The 27,972-nt window shown below is 42.7% G+C and overlaps 1 protein-coding gene across 3 annotated transcripts; it reads left to right on the top strand.

The window, feature by feature from the left end:
* Positions 1-88: 88 nt before the first annotated feature.
* tbc1d8 (TBC1 domain family member 8) lies at positions 89-27,861 on the top strand. 3 transcript variants are annotated; one of them, XM_075479996.1, is made up of 20 exons: positions 89-461; positions 5,243-5,353; positions 5,432-5,550; positions 5,673-5,901; positions 6,794-7,034; positions 12,557-12,764; positions 14,069-14,266; positions 16,709-16,858; positions 16,960-17,110; positions 19,740-19,954; positions 20,040-20,157; positions 22,224-22,509; positions 23,340-23,481; positions 23,615-23,713; positions 25,273-25,341; positions 25,425-25,695; positions 25,778-25,843; positions 25,932-26,018; positions 26,550-26,659; positions 26,748-27,861. In XM_075479996.1, the coding sequence occupies exons 1-20, from the start codon at positions 335-337 to the stop codon at positions 27,153-27,155; spliced, it is 3,405 nt and encodes a 1,134-aa protein (XP_075336111.1). In that variant the 5' UTR covers positions 89-334; the 3' UTR covers positions 27,156-27,861. The 3 variants fall into 3 exon arrangements, with proteins under 3 accessions (XP_075336111.1, XP_075336110.1, XP_075336112.1); XM_075479995.1 differs by having other exon boundaries at positions 26,538-26,659; XM_075479997.1 differs by lacking the exons at positions 89-461; positions 5,243-5,353; positions 5,432-5,550 and having other exon boundaries at positions 5,833-5,915; positions 26,538-26,659.
* Positions 27,862-27,972: the final 111 nt, after the last annotated feature.

Raw genomic sequence — 27,972 nt, 5'->3', positions numbered from 1 at the left:
CTCTTTATTTTAAAAAGTGCTTCCCTCTTCAAAATGTGCGGGTGCCATTGAGCTAAATAGTCAGCTGTCATGTCACATAGACGATCTTTGGTTGGTGTGTACAGCTGCTGTAAATCGGGCGTGAGGCAGCAGACGCGTATGAGGCGAGGAAGTCCGAATCCTGCTGCTGGCAGGCGCGCACGGTGGTCATGGATCGACCCGGAACACCCCCGCTGTAGGTGAGATCAGCTCCCCAGCCCCCGAGCCGGAGGACCGGCAGAGAAGCGTCTTATTCCGCCGCAGCGGAGCCCGACACGGCGGAGGTGCTCCCTCCGATCCCTCCCTGCTGGAAGAAATGTGGCTGAACCCGGAGGAAGTTCTGCTGAAAAACGCGCTGAAGCTTTGGGTGACCGAGAGGAGCAACGACTTCTTCCTCCTGCAGAGGAGGAGAGGCCACGGAGAGGCGACGAGCAGGATCACAGGTGAGAAAAGCAAACCCACCACGGCCCGCGTGAGATCCACATCAGGCTCAGTCAGGACCACGGGAGGCCAGAGACCTGCAGCTGGTAAACATCCCCCAAAAGGAGTCTGAAATCAAAGTTTAGATAATCAGGAAAACCCCGTTACTATGGCAACCTGCCTCCAAACTACAGTTTAACTCCAGTCAGAACCTGTGAAACTCCTTTCTGAGACTGGATAAATCCAGATCTGCAGTTCTCACCTGAAACTAAAGTTTCTCACGGGTCTCAAAGCCAAATTCTGAGTTACAGAAAAAAGGGCAAAAATCTTAGAAATCTGGTCAGAACTCCCACGTGTTCTAATACGTTTGGACCTTTAGGGTCAGAGTAGCTTTCCGTGGTCTGCACAAGTTACAAAGTAAAAGTCAAAAGGAGTCACTCCCTCCCACAGAAGGTGAAAACAAGTTGTTAACAGTAACAAAAATGAATGTTTTTCTTTTTATCTTCTTTCCTTTCAAAATGTCCCATTTCTCAGTTTTAGATGGTTTTTAACGGAATTATGTTGGGGTTTGAACTGAAAATAAGCATCTGTACTATCTGTATCATATTTACATTGGAAAAAAATCAAAGTATATTTGTCTCATTTCTCGTCAAAATATCTCATTACACTTAATATAAAACACAACTGCCTAACAAGTGCTATTTCAGCCAGATATAGGGACTTGTTTAAAGACAATACATCTGGAAAATCTTGTTAAATGAAAAAGTCTTGAAAACAAATTGTTTTGAGTCACATATCATATGAAACAAGCTTTTTTTTTTACATTTGAAGAGGTTTTCAAGCTAATTTCAAGATCACTTTTATCTCAAAAGTCCTAAATATCACATCTTATTTCAAGAAATCTTGACAAGCCGATTTTCACTAGTTCCATTGGCAGATTTTTTTTGCTTATTTCAAGCAAAAACGTCTTGTATTTGCTGTTTTTCTTGCCTTATTTTTGGAGGGGCATTTTTCCCAGTGTACATTTCTTCTTCTCTTCTTAAAGAACTCTCACTGTCCCGTACAGGCAGTGCAGTAATGACCAGCTCCCAAACTGTGGCGAGCTGTTATCATAACACGGGAGACGTTAATGGCATCACCGTCCCGCCTTTTCTCGGACTTGTTTGTGTCTTCAGTGAAAAAAATCTCCAAACAGAAGTCAGCTGGAGCTGCGCTGTGTCTGGGGTTCGTCGGCCTGTGGGACTCTTTTGTTTGAGCTGTTAAAACGCGTCTCGATTCGTAGGTTTTCACACTCCAGAACAGGTTCTGTTGCTGTATTTGCTGAAGCAAGCAAACCTCTGAGCGCGTGTTTGCTGCAGCTGTAGCCGGTCTGACTGCTTCCCACAATGTTTGCTGTTTCCTCTAAACCGATTTCCTCTTGGTGTTTTTGTGTCCGTACAACACAAGGTTTTAACGGCACGCTGGAAATGTTACTTTACAACCCGATGAGTGGCTCACAGAGTCCACAGAGTCCACTTTAGGCTTCTTCTTTCTGCCCATCCAGAGTTCCTTTCATAAAAACAGAAAGACACAAACTTCCTGGACACGGTTTGCTTTGTGTGTGTGTGTGTGTGTGTGTGTGTGTGAGTGTTTGTTCCTGCTGTTCCCAAAGCCAGCGGGGTCAAGGGTCAAGTTCTGCTGGCATGTTGTTCAACATTAACTGACTCATTGACCCAGCGACAGACAACCCGAAGCGGAGTTTTGTGGCCTTTTTTAATGCGGCTGGTTGGAAGAAAGCTGAAGCTGAAGCTGAAAGTGTGGTCTCAAAGCTGTGAAAACGCCGATGTTGACATACTTCCAGCAGGATTTCTGACAAGGGCTGGGCAGCAAAACATCTGCAGCTCATCCTGTGTTCGGATTGAACAAATAGGGGCTTTATCTCGTCTTTGTTGGATGTCAGACTAACCCAGCCGGGTTTATTTCAAAGCGATGTGCACCTACAGTCCTGTAGATGTGGCAGAATGTGCCTCCAAGCCTTATAAATGTCTGTTTTTTTTAGTCCTCCCAGTTGTGTTCTCACACGGCGAAGGGTCATAGCTCAATGTGGTTGAACTTTTCTGGGTCTGCGGTGACAGACGGATGGGTCTGTGCTGCCAGGCTGCCGGCTTTGCAGCTTCAGGCATGTCCATGTTGGTTTACTTTCGGCTGAGAGACGGGGAAACACTTCACTCTCCTCCGCCTGCTGAGGGTTCCACCAACATATGGAGCACATATTCGATGATGATACACTGAACTTTGTTCTTATAACTAGGGCTGGGCAACGATTAAAATGTTTAATCTAATTAATCACATGATTTCCCTGATTAATCACGATTAATCGCATTTGCACGCAAAATCCAAAAATGAATTCAAAAGTAATGTATAGCTTTTAGCATTTAGCTTTATTCTAAATGTGCTGCCATATGAATGAAAGTGCCATAACATTTGTTGTGCAAACACACTTTAACATCAGCATCTTTCTGTAGTTTTTATGTAGAAGCCTCGCTCCACTGTCTGTTTCCTTGAATGACTTGCTGCTATCAGTTGTGTGTTTTGCCTTTAAGTGATATTTTAGACTGGAACTACTACGGTGAGAAGACAATTCAACTTGGCAGTGTTTACAGATGACTTTGGTTCTGTCGACTCCGCCGTCTGGAAGAACTTTAAAATGAAAATGGCCGAGTAAAAGTTCCGTACCCTTCTCCATGTTTGGTGGATCCGCCGATTACTTTCTTTTCCGGTTCCACAGCAGACAGCAACAGACTTTTACAAGATAAAAGCCTATTAAACAGGGGTGGTCCGTGGCGTAGCGGGTTGAGCAGGCGCCCCATGTACAGAGGCTACAGTCCTCGCTGCAGCTGGCCCTGGTTCGAGTCCTGCATCGGACGGCCCTGTGCTGCATGTTGTTCCCCCTCTCTCTGTCCCCTGCTTCCTGTCTCTCTGAACTTTCCTATCCATTAAAGTCACAAAAGCCCAATTTTATTTTATTAAAATAAATAAATAAATAAAACCTGCGTTAATGCGCTATTAAGCATATTAAGGCGTTAAGTTATCAGCGAGTTAACGCGACAATAACGAGTTAACTCGCTCAGCCCTACTTATAATCATGAAAACAGTTTCCGGAGTTTCGATCCGATGGTAAAACTTGCTGGTTTTGCAGCGTGAGGCAGCAGGTTTTATTCATGTCAGCCCTGAAGCTGCATGTGAAATTATAGGCTCCAACTCCGGCATGAGAGTGAATAACTCTGATTTATGTCACTTTCCTCCCTTCTTTGAGCACCACAAAAGGCTCTAGAAGACATGAAGACAGCGATTTGACCACCTTTGTTTTCTGTGGTCGTATTTCTGAAACGCAGGGTTGCACTTAGCTGTGGGGATGTGGGTGGATCTGGCTGACAGTGCTGCCTCAGACAGGCCCCAAAAAGGCTTTAACAGATTAAAGGGAAGCTGGGCTAAAACTCAAAATACACCAATCTCATTAAGAGCCTTCATTGTTTCCTCTTGCTTAGCGTTTAGTAAACCACCAAATACTCAAATCTTTGCCTGAAGAAGCTAAATTTCCCTTTAATCCAAGCGTGTGTAAATCTTAACTGTCTCTTTAGAGCAAACGTAGCCACAAATTCCCACATTCGAGCACCGAACCAGCCAATAGCAGGCCCTCATTAGACTTTAAAAGCTTCAAATGAGTCAAAGAGGAAGTTGAAACTGCGTGAAAGTGTGAGAGTTTGATTATATCACATATATTATTGATATGTAATAGATGATTTAAGTCATTTCTGCAGAAATATAAAAGATTCTGAAGGAATCAAGCTTTCAAACACCTGTCCGTTTGTTTTGGTTGACACAGAAGACACATAATGTAGCTGCTGTTTCTCACTCTTTGTAAGGTAAACATGCTTTCAGTATGAGGCCTCGTCTGTGTCTTCATTTCCCACCGTTGATTCTGACATTTTTCATCTGTTTCTTTGTTTGTTTGCTACGACTGTAAACTGTAAAGCTAACCCGTCCCGCCGCTCAGACTGAGTATGGTCACGTGACCAGACCACACGGCTGCGTCTGATTGGTGAAACACAGTCAGGTGGTAGAGCCTTTGGCGGAACACTGGTAAAAATGCCCCTCCAAAAATAAGGCAAGAAAAACAACAAATACAAGATGTTTTTGCTTGAAATAAGCAAAAAAATCTGCAAATGGAACTAGTGAAAATCGGCCTGTCAAGATTTCTTGAAATAAAATGTGATATTTGGGACTTTTGAGATAAAAGTGATCTTGAAATTAGCTTAAAAACCTCTTCAAATGTCAAAAAAAGACTTTTTCATTTTACAAGATATTCCAGATGTATTGTCTTCAAACAAGTCCCTATATCTGGCTGAAATAGTACTTGTTAGGCAGTTGTGTCTTATATTAAGTGTAATGAGATATTTTAACTAGAAATGAGACAAATATACTTGGTAAGACTTTGATTTTTTCCAGTGAAGTCTCTCTCTCTGTCAGAATAAAACATTAAAATGAGGCGTACGCGGGGGCGTAGAATACCAAAGAGGTAAGAAGAAAAGTAACCAGCTCATTGTAGCCTAATGTAGCGGAGTAAGAGGACAGTTTCTGCTGCACAATTCTACTCAAGTAAAAGTAAAAAGTATAGTGATTTTAAAACTACTCCTAGACGTTTCAAACACCTGTCACCACGAACATTAACAATCCAAATGGAGACTACAGCCAATAGAAATGTTACAGCTTCCCAAACCTTGGTATTTCTGCTGTGTGTGATTGTGGTGGACTGACTTTTCAGGTCTCCTTGTTGGGGCTCTGGACACGGTGCTGGACTCCAGTGCCAGGGTCACGCCCTTCCGCATCCTCCTGCAGGTTCCCGGCTCTCAGATAAGCTGGGTCATCGCCAGTGGTGAGCCCGACCCACCGTGTTTTTGCTCTGGTGCTTCTTTTTTCCACCTGAAGCCTTTGATGTAAATTTTGTCCTCAGGAGCTGTCGTCCAGGAGGTGAACAAGCACTGGGATTGGCTGGTCCACAACCTGCTTCACTCTCTTTCTGTGTTCGAGAACAAGGGGGATGCAGCCAGCTTTGTCAGAGGAAAAGTCAAGGTCTGACATGTGCCAGTTCAGCAGTGGCTAAACTCGGAGGATATCACCTCGTAGATTTAAAAAAGGCTTTGAGACATGATGTTTCCCATGTGGGTTAAAACCTGGGTGTCTGTCCTCTTTAGGGCCTCATTGCAGAGGAGGTTCGGAGCCGCCAGGCCGCCCAGGAAGAGGATCCGACTAAGTTCAGGGAGGCGCTGCTGAAGTTTGAGCGTCACTTCGGCCTCCCTTCGTCGGAGAAGCTGGTGACGTACTACTCCTGCTGCTGCTGGAAGGGCCGGGTGCCTCGGCAGGGCTTCCTCTACCTCAGCATCAACCACGTGGCCTTCTACTCCTTCCTGCTGGGGAAGGAAGGTCTGTACACCAAAGTGAGGGCTCGAATTTTCAAGCAATGAAACTGGAAGCAAAGTAAAGTCGGATGGGGAATCAAAGCTTTCTTTTACTTTGCTTTTGTTTTAATAGTTAATAGGGCTGGGCGAGTTAACTCGTTATTATCGCGTTAACGCATTAATTATTTAACGCCGATAAATATTTTGTTGCACATTAACGCAGGTTTTATTCTTTTAATTAAAAAAAAACAAACATTTTTTTTGCTCACAGGCTTTTATTTTGTAAAAGTCTGTTGCTCACAGGCTTTTATTTTGTAAAAGTCTGTTGCTGTCTGCTGTGGAACAGGAAAAGAAAGTAATCGGCGGATCCACCAAACATGGAGAATGGTACGGAACTTTTACTCGGCCGTTTTCATTTTAAAGTTCTACCAGACGGCGGAGTCGACAGAACCAAAGTCATCTGTAAACACTGCCAAGTTGAATTGTCTTCTCACCGTAGTAGTTCCAGTCTAAAATATCACTTAAAGGCAAAACACACAACTGATAGCAGCAAGTCATTCAAGGAAACAGACAGTGGAGCGAGGCTTCTACATAAAAACTACAGAAAGATGCTGATGTTAAAAGTGTGTTTGTACAACAAATGTTATGGCACTTTCATTCATATGGCAGCACATTTAAAATAAAGCTAAATGCTAAAAGCTATACACTACTTTTGGATTAATTTTTGGATTTTGCGTACAAATGTGATTAATCAGGGAAATCATGTGATTAATTAGATTAAACATTTTAATCGTTGCCCAGCCCTAATAGTTAAACATGTAATTACACTGGAACAGCTTTCATAAATCTGGTTTGTGGCTTTCAGCTTCACAGGTTTTCAGGCCCACAGTCAGATATTTCCTCTTTATTTTCCACAGTGAAGTTTGTGATTCCCTGGGCAGAGGTCACATGGCTGGAGCGGGTCTCCAGCCCTCTCATGACGGAAGCTATTCGGATCAGCACGCGGCAGCGGCAGAGGGAGTTCTCCATGTTCCTGAATCTGGACGAGGCCTTTGGGGTCATAGGTCAGCTGGTGGACATCGCCCTCAGGCGTCTGCTGGACAGCGAAGGCCTGGAGCTGGACCAAACCCTGCAGCAGCCGGCACGGATCACCAAGAGGTAAGTTTTTACCCATCGTAATAAGCGACGGCATCATCTTTGGTTCCACACTTCACTGTGTGGAAGCGGCTGAACATGTGACGCACCATTGGAAAGCTAAGATCTGATCCAAAGCATTTCAGCTTCTGGTCAGCATTCTTAGTTTGTTATTGCCACATCGTTTCCGACTGTCGGAGCAGACACTCAGTGGGGTCACATGGCACTGAAAGGATCGGATTATTGGCTAAATTACAATAAGACTGAGTTATTAAGTTCATGTAGACACCTTAATCTGACAAGAAATTGGATCGGATTACTCGCGATCGGATTAAAGGGAAAGTTTGCCTCTTTTGACATGAAGCTGTATGACATCCCATATTAGCAATATCATTTATGAACATTTTCTTACCCCCCGCTGCGTCCTGTGAACCGAGTTGACGAAGGTAGTCCGGCTAGTTGGCTGGGGTTTAAAAAATAAATCCTTTTGCTTCTCAAAACAATATGCATTCAAAAGAGTAATACATTTGCATCACAAAATCGTTTATCCATAAAAAGTCAGACCTCACAATCGCTTGGCTCTATTTTCTCTCCCTTCGTATCACTGCCTGCTGTGCAGACCGAAGTGCAGACCGAGCAGTCCCCTGCTTCCGAGCAGCAAACACCGTAACAGGCGCGGCTGTCGGCAGGCTGTCGCTCAACTTATTCTTATTGTAATTTAGCCAATAGTCCGATACTTTCAGTGCCATGTAACCCCACTGAGTGAGAGTCTGCGTTGGAAGAAGATGCACAGCCATTTAGGCCGAAATCCTATAAAACCAAAGCCCTAAAAACCAACAAGCACAACCATCTGGTGCTGTAGTGTGAGTGCGTATCAATGCAGCCGGATTCAGAAAACAGCTGCTCTCATTCAGATGTTTTCCCCTTCCTTTTGTCAAACAGCATTAAACATTAAGAGTAAGTGTCAAGTTGGGGTCACTCAAAGCATTTCCTACACTGAAAGACGGCGTCTGTGCAGAGCGTTCAGTGACACCTACATGTAGCACCATCTCCCACGGAGGAAGTTAGAAGCAGCAGAATGCCTTCAACCTTTTCTAAATTACGCTCCTGAGCATGTAGACGGGGGTCAATGAAATCAACTAAACACCACATCACACATGACCGCGCGATAATGTACAAGAGAAAAGGAAAAGAAAGAGAAGTGTGGCACCATCACTGCTTTAGCTGAGCCAAGCCTTGCTGTGAGCGTCATCACAGAGGAGGGTTTTAGTCTCATCCTGTCTGCCTCCTGAACCCAAAGTGGGAGCTGGATCCACAGGACCGGGGTCTGATGAATGAATTCATCATTTAGAGAGCGATATGCCCCATCAGGAAAAGATGGGACTATAAGCTCCTTCGGGTAGCCGGTGAAGAGAGTCCAATATGGGAGAGATGTGGTCTCGTTAAGAGCTTTAAAAACCAACATTAAAAGTTTAAAATCAGTTCTATAAAGGACAGGAAGCCAATGGAGGGAGTTAAGAACAGGAGTAATGTGCACACGTCTGTTGGTGTTGGTTAAAGACGGGCAGCAGCGTTCTGCACCAGCTCAAGGCGGCTGAGAGAAGACTGGGAGACGCCGACATAAAGAGCATTAAAATAGTCTGACCTTGGACTTATTAGGGCATGGATGGCTTTCTCAAGGTCATGACGACTTAAAAACATTTGGCCAGGAGACGCAACTGGAAAAAAATGTGTTTAATTTGCTGAAACAATGTTGAAGCAAATAAAAGAAGAGACGTTCAAACTTCTCGGTCAGCCACAAGTTTCCAAATAACAGAAGATTACACAGTGGGCCCAATGTGTGGATTTATGATTTCTGCCAGTTTCTCCCAGACAATCTGTTGATGTCTGTGTGAGTTGGAACGTTTGAATAAAGCCCCTGCAGATGTCTGCGGTGGGATGCACAATGTTTTCAGCCTTGTTCTCTGTTTTTTTTGGGAGGAACTTTCCAACAACTTTTAACCGACAGGATAAAAGCACTGTGTTCCCCCTCAGCTCAGAGACTTCTGTGATGCACCTATTTCTGTCTATTTAAATACCTCAAAAACACAGAGAGGAAGTCAAGTCAGAAGCAAACTGCCTGAATTACTGTACCATGCAGATGTGTGAGAGGGCGGCAGCAGCTATTTCTGTACAGCCCTGTTTCTAGGGAAGTTGGGACGTTGTGCAGAGTCTAAATAATTTGCAAGTCATTAAATCCTTTGATTAAAAAACGAGTTTGCTCTGTTTTAGTTGCTCTTTTGAACTGGGTATTTCAGAAAGTGTTGGGACGGTGTGCCGTGCTTTTAACAGAGGTGTTTGGGAACTGAGGCGAAAGTAAGCGAAACGTTTCACCTTCCTGCCGAATGCAGCATTAAGAGCCTCTTAAGTGTTGCATTTGTTTCTTTCATAATCACAGTTTTTATGACAGAATATAAATATATAAATATATAAAAGGAAGAAGGTGGGGGAAGAAACGAGCAGATCGGAGACCACAAAGAGTCCAGAAGGGGTTAAAATAAAGATATTGAAATGGGAAGGAGCTGAGACTGTGTTTTTATATATAAATCAAGTTGTTAAAGAACTCGAACACTTGTTTTTAGTCACTCTTCAAATCAAACTCAGTCATTAATTTGCTTCTTGGCCAGGATTCTGGTCTTTTTTAGGTATAATTCAGTGATTAAAAACATTTATTATTGGATTAAGAATGGTGTTTTAGCGCCGTTTTTCTCCCAACAACTGGCCAAATGAATGTCCAACGTGATAGATTAAAAGGTTTTTAGACTTTCATTTATATTTTCATTGTACTCTTTCATCAGCTCGTGTGTTGGGAGAGCATCTTTAAAGAGGAAAGTCAGAACATTTGGCTCACATTGAAGAGGAAAGGGATGTCCTTGGCTTCTATCTGATGAAATATTGTAGTTCAGAATGTCTTCTCCAAATCTGCCTCACATCACGTCGTATGTACTTAGCGGGTGTACTTTATATATTAGCCATGACCGGGATCTTGCCCCTCTGCCATCATTGAGATTCTTCCAATACTTTTAAGAAGATGTATGAAGCTTTTACGGCTCCTACGTGGAAATCTTTTAAGTGGTGTGATGTGTAAAAAGTAGGGCTGGGCAACGATTAAAATTTTTAGTCTAATTAATCACATGATTTCCCTGATTAATCACGATTAATCGCATTAGTACGCAGAATCTAAAAATGAATTCAAAAGTAGCGTATAGCTTTTAGCATTTAGTTTTATTTTAAATGTGCTGCCATATGAATGAAAGTGCCATAACATTTGTTGTGCAAACACACTTTTAACATCAGCATCTTTCTGTAGTTTTTATGTAGAAGCCTCGCTCCACTGTCTGTTTCCTTGAATGACTTGCTGCTATCAGTTGTGTGTTTTGCCTGTAAGTGATATTTTAGACTGGAACTACTACGCTGAGAAGACAATTCAACTTGGCTGTGTTTACAGATGACTTGGGTTCTGTCGACTCCGCCGTCTGAAAGAACTTTAACATGAAAATGGCCGAGTAAAAGTTCCGTACCCTTCTCCATGTTTGGTGGATCCGCCGATTACTTTCTTTTCCTGTTCCGCAGCAGACAGCAGCAGACTTTTACAAAATAAAAGCCTGTGAGCAACAGACTTTTACAAAATAAAAGCCTGTGAGCAACAGACTTTTACAATAATAAAATAAATAATAAAACCTGCGCTAATGCGCGATAAAATATTTGTCGCCGTTAAATAATTAACGACTTAACTCGATAATAACGAGTTAACTCGCCCAGCCCTAGTAAATAGCTAACTTCGGATCTCTCAGGACTGACGTTTTGGAGCCGAGGATTTCTTCTTTCACAGCCTCGACTCATCTGTCCTCGAGTCTCTTTGTGACGTCCTCGCTGGGAGAAGCTACAATGTGAGGAAGGGATATGAGTGAGGGAAGCATTGTTGATAGAAATGTCGGCCAAACGTCCCTGGAGTATTTTACACGTGGCCTCACCGCAGCTGTTAGTTTAACGCTCTGCAAGCCAGACGGAGGAGCTTATAATTGTGGAAGGGTAAAAGGACTGTCTTTAGTTTGAGGTGTCTGTAAACTGCAGTTTTCAGTGTTTGCATGATGAAAACTGAGCAGAAGTTTGGTCCTTTGGGATGAACATGACTGTGGACTCTGCAGCGCTATAATAAGCCCCACCAGGGTGCTATTGTGTTGCTCGTCTGATATTTTCAAGCCTTCCTGCACATTAGATCATCTGGCACAATAGCTGGTAAATAATGCACATCCTCCTTTTGTTACTTGTTGAGACATTGTTCAGTTTTGCTTCTTGAATTTAGCTTCAGATGTCAACAATATTAAAAAAAACAGAGCAAAGTATTTGTTCAGTTCAGGCGACGCTGTTATGTTATCTGAATTATCGGCACTCCTGCACTGTAAGTGTGTTATTTAGAATATCTTTGAAAATAAAACACATTTTAGCTTAATAACCTGAACAGAAACAACGAAAAGGACTTTCATGTAGCAGAAGAACGAATGCAGTCATGCATGAAAAATAGTTCCTCAAATAAAACGGAAAGTAACCTGTGGTTTTTATTTTTGTTCTTTCAAACTCAGATAAATTAATAGCAGAGTGTGAAAGGTCATAAAATCCCCGTTTTTTTTTTTTTAACCAGATGCTTGAAAGAAAGGCACAAAAGGACGGCACCGAGATGATCTTTAGATGGAAGAGGGCAGCGTGCAGCTGTTTGGGTCTGCGGTGCATCAGTGTGTTTTATAGTGGACAAAATTAGGAGTAAAATAAGGAAATGAGCAGCTCGTATGCTGTCACCCGGTGGAGGTTCTGTCCATGCCATCTGGAAGTATTTAGGTTTACTTTTAAAAAGAAACTTAATCAGACAGTTTGCATTTTTGTGTGACAGTGTCTGAAATGTTTAATCGCTGTTTTTTTTTTTTTTAAATCAGAAGAGTAAACAGATGGTTCATCCAACCACATAAAGTATGGGAAAATCGATTGAAAAGCACTTAACGAGCCCCAGAATGCATTTTGAAAATGCCATAAAAGCTGTATTTTAAACAAGACCTTGATAAAAATGACATAACTGTCTACAGCAGACCTGTCTTAGGAATTTTGGGCCTTGCAGAGGCACCCATCAAAATTTCTTTAGAAATTTTCTAGTTGACGTTATTTATTATGTTAATGCTCAGTGCTCTGGGACCTGGAATCTCTTAGCTTTATTCTCATCATGGTGGTTTAGATTCTTCCAGGACCTCAGTCTTCTTTCTTAAACATTAAGCTTTTGAGATTGTTGATTTAACTAAAGTATTTTCCTTATTTTTCCTTAAAGACCAGACTTAGAAATGTGCAATTATTCTGTTTTATATTTCCTGTGTTTGCACCTAAAGTCTCTGTCGTTAAAATATGTTTCATCTCTGTTTGTGCTTCTTCCTGATCACCATAATTTTTTGTCAGACCTCATCTTCAAGCTGCCCCTCTGTGTCCCTCTGCCCATCTCTTCCTCTCATCATCTTCTCCTTCAGGGTCCTTGAGGAACAAGCATTGAGAGAGTACGTCCTGGCTCTGTTTCGGCTTCCTCGCGCAGAGAAACTCCACGAGGTGGCCTCGTGCTCGGTGTGGACGCCGCACGCCCGCTGCCACACGGCCGGGACTCTCTACACCACCGACAGCTACCTGTGTTTCTCCAGCCGAGAGGAAGGCAGCTGCCTTCTGCTCATTCCTCTCTCGGAGGTACGGCAGCTGTTATCGCTGAATTATTCATCTTTACTGTGGATAATTCTGAATGAAAGTTGTAATCTAAGGAGGACTTTTATCAGGCTGAACCAGCATAGAATAATACAGCAACACAGGTCAAAGTTTGAAGGTTACGCCCTGGAATCAGACTTTTAATTGGCTCATAAAGAGACAGATGGGTCAATAAGTTTGGTTAAAATTAGGGCTGGGTGCGTTAGTTATCTAACGCCGATAAATATTTTATCGCGCATTCAACGCAGGTTTTATTTATTTATTTATTTAAAAAAAAATTCAATTTAAAAAAAAATAATAATTTTGGGGGGGGGGGGGGGGGGGGGGCTTTTGTGCCTTGAATGGATAGGAAAGTTCAGAGAGACAGGAAGCAGGGGGCAGAGAGAGGGGGAACGACACGCAGCACAGGGCCATCCGATGCGAGACTCGAACCGGGGCCACAGACCACCCTTGTTTTATTATTTATTTTATTATTGTAAAAATCTGTTGCTCACAGGCTTTTATTTTGTAAAAGTCTGTTGCTGTCTGCTGCGGAACCGGAAAAGAAAGTAATCGGCGGATCCACCAAACATAGAGAAGGGTACGGAACTTTTACTCGGCCATTTTCATTTTAAAGTTCTTCCAGACGACGGAGTCGACAGAACCAAAGTCATCTGTAAACACAGCCAAGTTGAATTGTCTTCTCAGCGTAGTAGTTCCAGTCTAAAATATCACTTAAAGGCAAAACACACAACTGATAGCAGCAAGTCATTCAAGGAAACAGACAGTGGAGCGAGGCTTCTACATAAAAACTACAGAAAGATGCTGATGTTAAAAGTGTGTTTGCACAACAAATGTTATGGCACTTTCATTCATATGGCAGCACATTTAAAATAAAACTAAATGCTAAAAGCTATACACTACTTTTGGATTCATTTTTGGATTCTGCGTACAAATGAGATTAATCGTGATTAATCAGGGAAATCATGTGATTAATTAGATTAAAAAATGTAATCGTTGCCCAGCCCTAGTTAAAATTTACCGTAAATGGTCTTACTTTGACACAGTTACTGAGGGGATCAGGTGGAGATTCAGGGGTGTCTTATTTTTCTATAATGACCAAGCATTTTGTTTAACTGTGTTTAAAAGACTAACACACGGACTGGATTCATGTGATTGGTGAGCAGGGGAATGTTGTTTTCCACAGCATTTAAAACACGAGCTCAGCATCGCATCATAATTTATGTAAAGGATGTTTTATAAAGATTCTGCTCTAGAAAATTCAAGAAAAAATTCTGGCTCTTCATCAGGTGTTGTCCATAGAGAAAGCAGAGAGCACCAGCCCTCTTCCCAACCCTGTGATAGTGAGCATGCGGACTAAAAAGGCCTTCCAGCTGATCGAGCTGCAGGACAGAGACGAGCTGGTGGAGAGCATGAACTCCAGACTTCGAGCTCTGCAGTGGAAGCAGTCCATGTTCCGCAGAAAGAAGGATGGCAGGAGGAGTGTGGTGAGTAATGAAAATGTGCTTAATGATGCATTAACATACTGTAAACTAGAGTTCTACACTTCCGCTTGGCTCCATTTCAGGCTCAGAGGCTGTTTCTGTTGGTTGCGCCTGTGCACGGATGCAGCTTGAGATGTATTTAATTTGATTTAATACTCATTGAACTTGAGTTTTGTCAAGTTTACCACTTTACTTAGACCTTGCTGCTTTTCTCCTGCACCTTTTAACCTCTATATTTTTTTAGGGTCGGGCGAGTTAACTCATTATCGCGTTAACTCATTAATTATTTAACTTCGATAAATATTTTATCGCGCATTAGCGGAGGTTTTATTATTGTAAAAGTCTGTTGCTGAAGAAAATAAATAGATAAAGTGTGTGGAGGGGGGTATTCTCTCTTACCAACTGTTAAGAAGCGTACTCGGCATCGTCAGGAGTAACATCAAGACTATTACTAATATAAGCCAGCAGGGTGGCCATTTTTTTTTTTTTTAAAGTTCTTCCAGACGGCGGAGTCGACAGAACCAAAGTCATCCGTAAACACTGCCAAGTTGAATTGTCTTCTCAGCGTAGTAGTTCCAGTCTAAAATATCACTTAAAGGCAAAACACACAACTGATAGCAGCAAGTCATTCAAGGAAACAGACAGTGGAGCGAGGCTTCTACATAAAAACTACAGAAAGATGCTGATGTTAAAAGTGTGTTTGCACAACAAATGTTATGGCACTTTCATTCATATGGCAGCACATTTAAAATAAAACTAAATGCTAAAAGCTAAAGGCTATACACTACTTTTGAATTCATTTATGGATTTTGCGTACAATTGCGATTTATCGAGATTAATCAGGGAAATCATGTGATTAATTAGAATAAAAATTGTAATCGTTGCCCAGCCTAATTTTTTGTAATACAGTAGTTGTTTGTTTGATTGTTTATGTAGTTTTACTATGAAAGAAGGCTACGAGCTGCTAACATGCTGCTAACATCTTAGCCACATGCTAACTGCACCCCAGGTCTCACAGCTACAGGTGTGGCTTCAGGTTGACTTTTTCTGATGAAACTGGGAACTTCTTACTTTCGTAATACCTTTCACTCAACAAAAAACACATCAGACGTCCAAAGAAAAGCTCATTTTTGCCTCTTTCAAACATGCTCTGCTTTCCATTAACCTGTTGGCTCCTGAACACATCTGTGTCACGTGTGAACCATCCTTTTGGTGCTTTTCTGTCACATTTTTAGGCCGTAGCCTGATTCGGTTTGACGGAGTAACTCATCCACATAAATCTGGACAAAGAAAAATGCATTTGAGCTGAAACTAAAATTTCTCCTGCTCCCATCCGCCACAGTTCCGTATATCACTGTGCTGAGTGTTTGTTCGCTCTATGAGAATAAACGTGTACCTCTGGAGAGACTGGGTGTCTGGAGCTCTCAGTACCTTTAAACAGATTGATCAAACCTTTCAATGCTGCGGATCTCATGTGTAAAATTGGCTTTTTGTGAGACTTTATAATCAAGAGGATAACCACAAACATCTAAAAATGTTTAGAATGATGCAAAACTGGTGCGTCATCAGCTGTGTTTAGTTATTTTCCAGGAAATGAAAACCTCTAAAATGCAGCTGTAATTGCATTTAGAAGCAAACAAACAAACAAACTGGAGCACTGAACATATAACTGAAAAGCAGTTAAAGTTAGCTTATGTGGCCATTTATGGAGTCTGGGTTGAAAATGGATGTCTGTGCTGCAGATTCAGATGTCTGTGCTGCAAATTCAGATGTCTGTGCTGCAGATTCAGATGTCTGTGCTGCAGATTCAGATGTCTGTGCTGCAGATTCAGATGTCTGTGCTGCAGATTCAGATGTCTGTGCTGCAGATTCAGATGTTTGTGCTGCAGATTCAGATGTCTGTGCTGCAGATTCAGATGTCTGTGCTGCAGATTCAGATGTCTGTGCTGCAGATTCAGATGTTTGTGCTGCAGATTCAGATGTTTGTGCTGCAGATTCAGATGTCTGTGCTGCAGATTCAGATGTCTGTGCTGCAGATTCAGATGTCTGTGCTGCAGATTCAGATGTCTGTGCTGCAGATTCAGATGTCTGTGCTGCAGATTCAGATGTCTGTGCTGCAGATTCAGATGTTTACTCATTATTATAATTCACTCATTAACGCCTTTAACACATTTGTAGTTCCAGTTGTAAAATACATATAGAAATTAAAAGAAAATTCTTATTTTAAAGTGTCAAATGGAGCTGGGGAAACTTCTGAAATGTGGAAGAAAGTGCTGTCTGTGAATCGATGGGATTTTATTACAGCTTTATTAGTTCAGTTTAGTTTTGTACTCTATATGTAACTTAAAAGGGACTTTTTTTTACGTGACAGAAGCCCTAGAATGTTAAAATAATGACGTGCAGTCCAAATTTAAGCAAAAACTAAACGTGTTTTGGTTCTTTTAGAAATCCCCGACACCCTACTACACCTTCTACTATGACACCGGATGCTCCGATGAGGAGGAGATGGAGGAGCAGGTCCTGCGCAACACCGTCAACAGCGAAGCCCTCATGACGGCCTTCCAACACACCCAACCGGGAACCAATGGCAACCAGGTGGGTGGAGTTAGAATTCCAGAGCTAAGAACCGTACCTCTGAGTTATTTGAGGACTGCGGCACATTGGTAGCTGAGCATTTGTACCCGTGTGCGTGTCAGAGCATGGAGCCGGTGAAGGAGCGACTGTGGGAGGATCATTTCTCCGAATTTGGCCGCGGCGTCCACATGTTTCGCACGGAGAAGATCCAAAGGCTGGTTGCCATGGGGATACCGGAGTCGCTGCGAGGGGAGCTGTGGATGATGCTTTCTGGTAAGAGGAAGCTGAAAAAATAAGACCACATTAGGATTTCCAACTCATCAAATCAAATCAAAATTAAATCAAATTTATTTGTAGCACATTTCATGTACAGAACAATTCAAAGTGCTTCACATAAAATAAAAGCATTGCAGCACGGAGTGGAAGAAGCATTAAAAATACACAAAAGAATATAAAGAGAAACAAATAAAATAATTAAAATGAATTTTAAAAATAAGCAACAGTCCAGATAAATTAAAAGATATCGTGCAGATTTCAGGCATAGACACATGAGAAAATAAATGTTTTTAACCTGGATTTAAAAATGTCTACATTTGGTGAAAGTTTAATCTCCACTGGCAGTTTGTTCCACTTGTTTGCAGCATAACAGCTAAATGCTGCTTCTCCATGTTTAGTCTGGACTCTGGACTGGACCAGCTGACCTGAGTCCTTGGATCTCAGAGCTCTGCTGGGTTTATATTCTCTGAACAGATCACAGATGTAAACCATCAGCAGACTTTAAAATCTATTCTGTAACTGACTGGAAGCTAGAGTAAAGATTGTAAAGCTGCTGTGATGTGTTCAGATCTCTTAGTCCGGGTTGAAACTCCAGCAGCAGCGTTCTGGATGAGCTGCAGATGTTTGCGTGCATGGATGAGTTTCTCCTGGTCTGTTTGGGAGAGGAAACCTTTAATTCTGTTGATGTTTCTGAGATGGTCAGCCACAACATTAAATCCACCTTCAGCAGGGTGACAAAAATGTTCTCAGAAAGGACCCAAAGAACACAAGTTTTCATCTTTCTCTCCAGATCCTAATCTGATCAAATATTCACAGGATGCACACGAACAAAGTCAATGTCTACGAAGAATCGATGCATCAGGTCAGAGCTTTTAGTGGAGAGCAAAGTAGAATCCACACAGTAATATTTGGCACATGGTTTTAATGTTTTGGTTGACTCTGCCTTTTTTTGAGACGTTTTGTGACGTAAGTTTCCAGGTCTTAATGAAACATCTCTGACATACTTCGCTCAAATGAAACCACAGAAAAGCAGGAAAACGTCTTTTTCCACCATGAATTTCCACCGCTTTCCAGAGCGGGCCGGTTTTAAGGCAAAGAAGAGAAAAACTCGACTCGGATTGTTCAACACAAGTCAAAACTCACTTCTAATTCTAACTTCTCATTGGTGAAAAGTTGAAGAAGGCCTCCTGAAAGTCACTTTGTTCAGTAGAGATACGGAATGTAAGACCGAATACTGGCTGAGCATCTTCTTCAGGTTACAGCAGGTATAACTGCTGATGAGAATTTGCAGAAAAGGGTTCAACAAATGCATCATAATCTGAATTTAAAGTTGGGTGGAGATGAGGATATTTCTACTCTGAGCTGGACACTCAGAGTAGAATGCAGCATCATCCTGTAAATCTGAAGCATTTTTCTAACCCAGGCGGCTCCAAACAAAGAGCCTGGGTTGAGTTTGGACTTGTTATCAACTTCAGACATCCAAATTCATCCCACACACACACACACACACACACACACACACACACACACGTGCACACACGTCCCCTTTGATACTTTACAATCTCTTGCAGAAATCGAAAAATACATTCAGAGGTTGCACATTTGCACTCGGTAGGTTCCCGCTGTTGTCTGAGAGAAGTTTAAACCTCTTTTCTCATGATTTTAAAGTCTTGTATTAGAAGTTTTTATAAAGTCTCATCAGCGAAGGGTCCCTAACATGGAGATCAGCGGAGGTCGGAGGTGTTTAAACTTTCACATCCTCTTCTGCAGCTCCTGCTGTGGCACCTTTTCAGCCGGTGTCGGCAGACTTATTTTGGTCTGTTGTCTGGTTCCTCTGCTCAGTCTCACTTCCTTGTGTCGAAGCGATCCCGATCTCACATGATGGTGAGCAGACGGTTGGAACATAAAAACTGAAACTGAAACATGTTGTACAGTTACAACAGAACCTGGAGAAAGAAGTCGGCACTAAGAGAGGAGTGTGTTTACCGGCTTTCCTGTTGTCCTGCTGAAAAACTTATTCTGCCTTCAGGCAGGTGAAGTCTGACTAATCTGTGTGATCTGTTCTAATCGTCCGTTTCCCGCCTATAAGTATATATTTATTATATATATTATATATTACTAGTATTATAAATTATATTTATTATATATTACTATTATTATATATTATTTTTATTATATATTACTATTATTATATATAATATTTATTATATATTACTATTATTATATTTATTATATATTACTATTATTATACATTATAACATTTATTATATATTACTATATATTTCCCACCTTTTTTCCCACGGCCATAAGGCTTTTTAACAGTGACTGTTGAGTTCTTCTCAAATTGACTGATTAATTTTTTAAAATTAATTAATTTCTTTATCATTTATTATTATTATTAGTTAGTAGTAGTATTTTTATTAGAATTGGTATCATTATTGTTGTTTTTAATATACAATCATTGTAAATATTAATAATTTTTTGAGCTACTTGACTAATTTGAATTTGAATAAAGTATTTTTTTATTCTATAAAGTCCCGCTTCAGATTGGTCGAGTGTCTGTGGTTAAATGCATTCATCACATTTCAGGGGCCTGAACACATGATAAAGTTTCCGTGTGTTGCAGATGCGTCCTCTGAGCTGGAGTCCCACCAGGGCTACTACGTCAGCCTGGTGCAGAAGTCGATGGGCCACAGCAACCTGGCCACAGAGGAGATCGAGCGCGACTTGCACCGCTCCCTGCCGGACCACCCGGCTTTCCAAAATCCCACCGGCATCGCTGCACTCAGGCGCGTTCTCACCGCCTACGCCCACCGCAACCCAAAGATCGGATACTGCCAGGTACACTGTGAAGCTCTGCTCCAGGCCGCGCAGTTTTCTGCTGATCTTTGTACGAGTTCTTCTTCTCTTGCCTCCCTCCTTACAGTCTATGAACATCCTGGCATCAGTCCTGCTGCTGTATGCGAAAGAAGAAGAAGCTTTCTGGCTGCTGGTGGCCGTCTGTGAAAGGATGCTGCCCGACTACTTCAACCGCAGGGTTATAGGTGAGAGAAGAAGAAGCTGCTCAGTCTGAGCACACGAGCTGTTATGGTGTCGTGTTTGTGTTGTTCGAGTTGGCAAAAAAACAAGTCAAAAAGCTTATTTTTGGCCTCTAAAACAAGGACTTATTTCCTGTGTTTGTGAGGCTGTTAATTTGTATTATGGAAGGTGCTTTTGAAACAATTTCCTCTTCCCTTTAATGCCCACCTGTTGGTGGGTTTCTTCCATTCTCGGTACAGCAGCGGTCGTCTTCCAAGAAGCTGCACGGGCTGCACAGATTGGACACATGAAGGATAATTGGAGGCATTTTTCTCTTCTCGTTAGTATTAACAGAAAAATCAGCAGTAAAATCAACCCTGGTAATAACCGGGATGGATTTATCTGCCTTTGTATCCTGTAACAGAGACGTTAACCGTCTCTGGGTTAGGGTCCTTCAACACTTTTCTTTGTTTGTGGGTATTTTATTGTCTGTGTTCGTGATAAACTCTCAATTTTTACATAAGCTGTTTAATAGCAAACAGCAGAATAATGATCATGTAATAAGATCAGAGTGAAAATTTAAACTTTAGCTGCCATCTAGTGGACAAACCCATGAAAAAACAGCCAATCAGAAACAGTGAAGAACCTGAAACTGGCATCGTTCAGATTCATTTTGTCTGCTTTTTATCCCCAGTCGAGCTGTTCATGATTGTTATAATAAAGAAGTTAAGATTCAATTCGTTGAACAGACACAAGTCCAGAGAAATGATTGTTAGTTTCCTCTTTGACACTCAGTGAAGGTTAAGAGAGACGCATGTTTACCACTGTGTTCCATCAGCCTTCTTTTTAATGACTCTCTTCAATCATTCAGGAACTAAAGACAAACATTTTGGGGGTTTTGCAGAGAATTCTGCATTAATTCTTGCTAAATACCAGCCAACAGCACATGTTGTCTGTTTATCCTCTTCATGATGAGCAAAACAATTGGCAGTTATGCACCTCAGTATCAATGCATCAAAGAACCAGCAGGAAGATGGCTTTAAAGGGATAGTTTGCCTCTTTTGACATGAAGCTGTATGACATCCCATATTAGCAACATCATTTATGAACATTTTCTTACCCCCTGCTGCGTCCTGTGAGCCGAGTTCCAGCCTCGTTTTGGTGTTGATGAAGGTAGTCCGGCTAGTTGGCTGGGGTTTAAAAAATAAAGCGTTTTACTTCTCAAAACAATATGCGTTCAAAAGAGTAATACATTTGCATCACAAAATCGTTCTCCAGGAAAATCTGACCTCACAATCGCTTGGCCCTATTTTCTCTCCCTTCGTATCACTGCCTGCTGCCACCTGCCGACAGCCGCGCCTGTTACAGTGTTTGCTGCTCGGTCTACACAGCAGGCAGTGATACGAAGGGAGAGAAAATAGGGCCAAGCGATTGTGAAGTCTGACTGTTCCTGGAGAACAATTTTGTGATGCAAATGTATTACTCTTTTGAACGCATATTGTTTTGAGAAGCAAAACGCTTTATTTTTGTGGCCCCAGCCAATTAGTCGGACTACTTTCATCAACACCAAAACTCGGCTGGAACTCGGCTCACAGGACGCAGCAGGGGGTAAGAAAATGTTCATAAATGATATTGCTAATATGGGATGTCATACAGCTTCATGTCAAAAGAGGCGAACTATCCCTTTATGCAGCATGTTGTCTTTACTCTGGACCGGGACACCGTGATGAAGCCTTAATAACACCTTGGATACTGAGATTGTACCAAAGTTTAACTCCCATCCTTACGGTTGAGGGTTCCTGATTAACACCTAAGAACCTTTGATCGACTCGCTTCACCAAGGCTACTTTATTTCCATCCCTCATGGAGAAAACAGAGGAGGAGCTCTGGGAACTACCTGGTACCGGAGCCCAGTGTCTTTGACTGTTAGATAAAGCTTCAAGTGAATTTAAAAACCAGAGTTTTTGTTCCGTTTGTGATAATAACTGCTGTTGAAAGCGAAACCTTACTTTGGTATCACAGTCAGACGGGATCACGCTCAGCCTCTCATCGCCGCTCGGCGCTCGTTTGACTCCATTATTTCCTCCTGCAGGAGCTCAGGTGGACCAGTCGGTGTTCGAGGAGCTGATCAGGGAGCGTTTGCCGGAACTGGCTGAGCAGGTCCCAGACCTCTCCACCCTGTCCTCCGTCTCCCTGTCGTGGTTCCTCACCCTCTTCCTCAGCGTCCTGCCCTTCCACAGCGCCGTCTGCGTGGTCGACTGCTTCTTCTTCCAGGGCATCAAACACATCTTCCAGCTCGGTCTGGCCGTGCTGGAGGCCAACTCTGCGCAGCTTTCTGCGAGCACAGATGATGGACAGGCGCTCATGATTCTCACAAGGTAGATGAAATAGGCTGTGTTCGAAACCGCATACTACATACTTCCATACTTGCATACGGCATACTCATCGATCAGACAGTATGCAGAGCGTTTACCCACAATGCATTTCCCTCCTGCCCGAGCCGAAATCAGTCGGCCTGAAGCTGATTTCGCTTAAGCTCTAAACTCTGTAAACTTTAGCAACATTTGAAACATTTTCAGGAGAGAAAGTAGTCGTTTAGATCCCCAACGTGTTGAAAACCTGACTAAATACCGGCTGTTTACAATTTTGTTCCCACGAATTCGGCGCTACTAAAGCTAGCCGCAGTGAGCAACGAACTTCCGGTTATTTTCACAAAATAAAATACCCGTTGCCTTTTATCATAGGGAAAGCCATTAACATACAATTGGTGCTTTTGTTTTGAAAACAGGAAGTGAACCTACCCTCGTTGTAGCTAGCTTGAAACTGCCGTTTTGACAGGAAATGGCGATCGGCGACGTCGCGTTACGTTGCATCTTGGGTAGTTTGAGTATGAGTAGTAACCTCATGATGCATACCCAACATTTCGGCAAATCTAGTATGCATCCGGGAACTTCTCGCTTACTCAAACTCGCATACTAACTCAAAAAGTTAGAAGGAGTAGTAGGAGAAGTATGTGGTTTCGAACACAGCCATAGCTTATCCTAAGAGACACTTCCAATATGTTTAAGAACCTGGTTTCACACAAATTTAATCGTTCCTGTGGTCCTAAATCCATTCATAGGTTCTACTCCTTGTCCATGATTTCTAAAGAGGTTGCTTTCATGGTATAAAACGACAGAATGTGAACCCTGGACTCTGTGCTCCGCAGTTTTCTGGACCAGGTTGGAAATGAGGAGTCGCCGTGCGTCCCGTCCTCCCCGCCGGCCGCAGAGGAGAGCAGTGGCGGCGACCCCGAGGTTCCCGCCGTGGGACACATGAACATCACCGACCTCATCACCGAGTCCTTTGAGGTGATTCGTCTAATTCTTCAGCAAATAGTTCATTTTAAAAGCAACATTATGTCATTATTCTGTCAGTGAAGAGGCTGAAATTAGCCTTAAGTGACACTCGGTACGGTCTCTTATTTGTGTTTAACCTCGTCAGAAATTCGGAGACCTGACGGTGCGGCAGATTGAGCGTCTTCGGTGTCTGCACAGAATCCAGGTGCTGCAGGCACATGAAGACACCACCAAAGAAAACACAGTAAGCAGATGGAATCCAAAGTATTTCAAAGGAAGAAACATTAAGGATTTTCCTACCTTCCTTCATCTCTTTTTTCCTCCGGCTGAAACACGAGCCCAGAACACAGAAAGGTTCCAGAATAAGTGAAACCTCTTTAAAGTACGAGCATCGACTCTAAGAGGCAGCCATGATACGAGCTGATGGAGTTCTATAGAAATTCCTTTAAAATCACTTTTAGCTTTGAAAACACTCTAGCGTCCCTCATTTAATGAAAGGAGGTCATTCCTTTTCCACCTGCTGCATCATTGGTAGTGAATGCTGCCTCTGACAGCAGTCTTTCACTTATGTGGCTTCCTCTGTCTTCTGGTGAATTTCTAACTGTGATAACAGACATATTTGACGTCTTATGATACAGATATGATGTGCATGATCTAATCCTGGTGAAACAACATGCATTTTGTGGGATATTCTTGTTCGAGCTGCTGTGGTTTGACTGCTGCAGACACAAGTGAGGTCATATGATTGTTCGTCTTTTAGTTTTTGAGGCCATTTTTTACTCTTCCACCCAATCCAAAACTCTACCTGCATGTTTTCTATATAATTTTCCGATTACAAACCAAAAAAATGGCTGTTTGCAAACTCTTTGCTAACTTCTTATAGCCTTCAGTTCTTTTAATCTGCAGATCCTGAAAGAAACACACGACTGAAGTCTGTAGAATATTTTTCAATAATGTGCATTTCCCTTTTTTATGCATCACATTACTGTTTCCTAACAGTGGCTGTGATTAAGCCAAAATCCTGAGGTTTTAGACCTTAGAAGAAGGTATCAGCATGCTAAGCTAGCTCTAACTTTGGCCTTTTGGAAATCAGATCATCTTTAAAGGGATAGTTCGCGTCTTTTGACATGAAGCTGTATGACATCCTATATTAGCAACATCATTTATGAACATTTTCTTACCCCCTGCTGCGTCCTGTGAGCCGAGTTCCAGCCTCGTTTTGGCTTTGACGAAGGTAGTCCGGCTAGTTTACTGGGGCCACAAAAATAAAGCGTTTTGCTTCTCAAAACAATATGTGTTCAAAAGAGTAATACATTTGCATCACAAAATCGTCCATCCAGAAAAAGTCAGACCTCACAATCGCTTGCCGCTATTTCTCTCCCTTCGTATCACTACGGCTGTGTAAACTGTGCAGACCGAGCAGCAAACACCATAACAGGTGCAGCTATCGGCAGGTAGCTAAACGCAGTGATACGAAGGGAGAGAAAATAGCGCCAAGCGATTGTGATGTCTGACTTTTTCCTGGAGAACGATTTTGTGATGCAAATGTATTACTCTTTTGAACGCATATTGTTTTGAGAAGCAAAACACTTTATTTTTTAAACCCCAGCCAACTAGCCGGACTACTTTCATCAACGCCAAAACAAGGCTGGAACTCGGCTCATGGACGCAGCAGGGGGTAAGAAAATGTTCATAAATGATATTGCTGATATGGGATGTCATACAGCTTCATGTCAAAAGAGGCGAACTATCCCTTTAAGTCGCTCTCCACAGTTTTGAACTGGTCTGTTCCTCTGTGTGCAGCTGCGCGTGCTGACCGCAGACGTCTCAATCTCTCCAGAGAATCTGTCTGACGTCTACGACCTCTTCAAGGTATCTCCTCACACATCACCATTACTCCTCATGTTATCAAAAGGTTGGCCGTGTTAAAGGGAAATCCCCCCCTCCTCCTCCAGACGGAGCACTTCATCAGCCTGTACTGGGGCGACCGCAGCTCTGCCGCCGCCGCAGAAGCTGCAGCCTGGCAGTACAGAGACGTCTCCAACCGCTCTTTCGTGGAGCGGCAGTATCGGCTGGACCGACCTCAGTTTAAAAGCCTGTATGCGCTGCTGGCGCCGTGGCCCGGCGCAAACCAACACACCGACACGCTGGCCAACCGCACCTTCACCCTGCTGGACCCGGACCGCAGCAACCTGGTTACCTTCAAAGAGTTTGCCAGCTGGCTGGGTGGGTGCAGCGAGGCCGTGCGCTCACAGATGGATCAGATAACTCATCACGTGAACTTAACCCTGTGTCCTCTTTCTTTCAGACACTTTATACTGCGAGGAGCTGAATGAGAAGATTCGGCTGCTGTATCGTCTTCACATTCCACCAGGTTATTCATTCTGAAAAGAATAAAATCAGACTTTCCAGCTGCCGTCGGGAACTGCAGGTGATAAACGTCCCACTGTGTTTGTGTGCAGCTCTGACGGAGAGCGAGGACGACCCGTCCCTGATGAAGAGCCCCCTGGTGTCCACAAACAGACCCCTCTATGTCAACCTGCCCTCCGGTTGGTGCAAACACACTTTCATTCAACATCCACCGCTAACATCACAAGCACGATATATCTTTCATATTTAATGCAAGAATGCTTTTTCCTTCAAATTTTTGCAGTTTCAAAGTAGAAAAATACTTTTTCCTTCAAATTTTTTGCAGTTTCAAAGTAGAAAATGAGCCAAAGAAAAGGTTTAGGTTTACTTTTTGCTCTACTTTATCTCAGGTTGTTAAAGCAAAAAGTCTCCGGGTAGGAGCTGAATCTTTGCAGTAACCTTCTCTTAACGAGCTAATCATCTGATCTGAAACCCGAATCAATCTAAAAACTTTCAAAAAGAAAAGGAAAAGCTGTATAAAAGTGTTTTTTTCCCCCCAAAAATAGAACAAAAAACAGTTGCTTATCAAAAATGTGTTCATCTCTGACTAGCTAAACTTTTCCACGTAGCAGAGAAATTTTGAGCAGGGGAAGTGTGTAGTATGATGAAATGTGTGGATTTTATTAGAATTTTTGGGAGGATAATCTGACTCTGTGCAGCTGTTTTTCCAGATGTTGAGGAAGAAGTAAAAGATTACCAGGATCAGATGAAGCAGATGCTGCAGGATCTGGCCAAAGAGAAGGAGAAAGATGCTGAGAAGCCTCTGCCGCTCATGAATCAGGTGGTGGAAAATGATTTTGTCTCTCTTTTTTAACCGACAAATGCAGGAAGTCGTTTGTGTAAAACTCCTTCATCTCCCGGTTTCACAGCGAGAGTTCATCCAGTTCTGCAAGACCCTCTACAGCATGTTCCACGGCGACCCGGGCGAGAACGACCTCTTCCAGGCCATCGCCACCGTAACGAGCCTCGTGCTGCAGATCGGCGAGGTCGGCCACCGCGGGCCGAGCTCGGGGTCAGAGGTCAGCGGCCGAGAGGAAGCAAAAGCAGCGGGATCGAAGCAGCTCCCTGCTGCGGACGCCGGGACCGACGGCAGTTTGGCGGCTGACGGCGAGTGGACGGTCAGTTACGCTCAGATCCTGGCGTCGCTGCTGACTGAGCAGGTGCTGGTGAACTTCTTCGAGAAACCGGTGGATCTGACGGCAAAAATCGCCGAGGCCAAAGAGAATCAGTACCAGCAGCGAGCCGGTCTGCTCTCCGTGCAGCAGGGGACCAGGTGACTCCAACACGGGTCGCAGCGCGAGCCAAACATCAGGAGGGGGACGCAGAGGCGCCACTGTGTCAGCATGGACTGATGAAACATGACGGCCTCGGACTCAAAGGTCAAACAGGAAGCCTTAACGGAGTCTCAGCCTCACCGGCAGCACTTCTCTGACCTGTAATCGAATAATTCTACGACATTTTGAGCCAAAAACTGCTTTGACGCTCCGAGTCTCAGCAGCTGTCTGTTTAATGGTCGACTCACTGACATCAGTAATGTCAAATCATATTTTCCATTCAGTGCTACTAACCTCGAGAAATGATAAATATTGTCTTCTTCTGTCGCCGCGAGTATGCCTGCTGTTAGACTGTCTGGTGGATGTAATCAGCCACACACTTTAAAATGTTTACAGGTTGTGATTAATTAGATTATTAAAAAGGTTATAAACCTGGGATTTCACAAACTTTCTCTCACTACCAATTTCCAGAAGTCTGCCTTACCAATAAACCTTAGAAATAACATTAAGGACAAGCCTTTCCAGCCATAAATGTGTTCTTTTTGTGTTAATTTTATTACCGACTTTTCATTTCAAATGTTGTCACATGCTCACTCTTTGATTTAACGGTATTTTTAAAACTTTTTCAACTCGTTTGGTAATGATTTACAGTGATTTAAAGCAACATCGTTGGAATTTTGCTTGAAATAAAACGGATTGCAGAGAAAAATTCCTTCTCATTTCTTCGTCTCACTATTTTGCCCTGATATTGTGTTTTGTGAGGTCCAGTACAGCTACACCTGTGTCAACCCAGCTCTTTAACAGTTCTACTTTTATTATA

Source organism: Odontesthes bonariensis, chromosome 12 (genome assembly GCF_027942865.1).
Source record: "Odontesthes bonariensis isolate fOdoBon6 chromosome 12, fOdoBon6.hap1, whole genome shotgun sequence".
NCBI classification, from domain to species: domain Eukaryota; kingdom Metazoa; phylum Chordata; class Actinopteri; order Atheriniformes; family Atherinopsidae; genus Odontesthes; species Odontesthes bonariensis.
The sequence above is the reverse complement of the archived record's forward strand: the minus strand, read 5'-3'. Positions and strand labels throughout refer to the sequence as shown.

Bases quoted from the DNA above. Each gene is read 5' to 3' on its own strand.
- tbc1d8 (XM_075479995.1), top strand. From the start codon at position 335: ATGTGGCTGAACCCGGAGGAAGTTCTGCTGAAAAACGCGCTGAAGCTT. The intron at 5,902-6,793 runs GTCTGTACACCA...TATTTTCCACAG, and splicing joins CTTCCTGCTGGGGAAGGAAG to TGAAGTTTGTGATTCCCTGG. The intron at 12,765-14,068 runs GTACGGCAGCTG...GCTCTTCATCAG, and splicing joins TGCTCATTCCTCTCTCGGAG to GTGTTGTCCATAGAGAAAGC.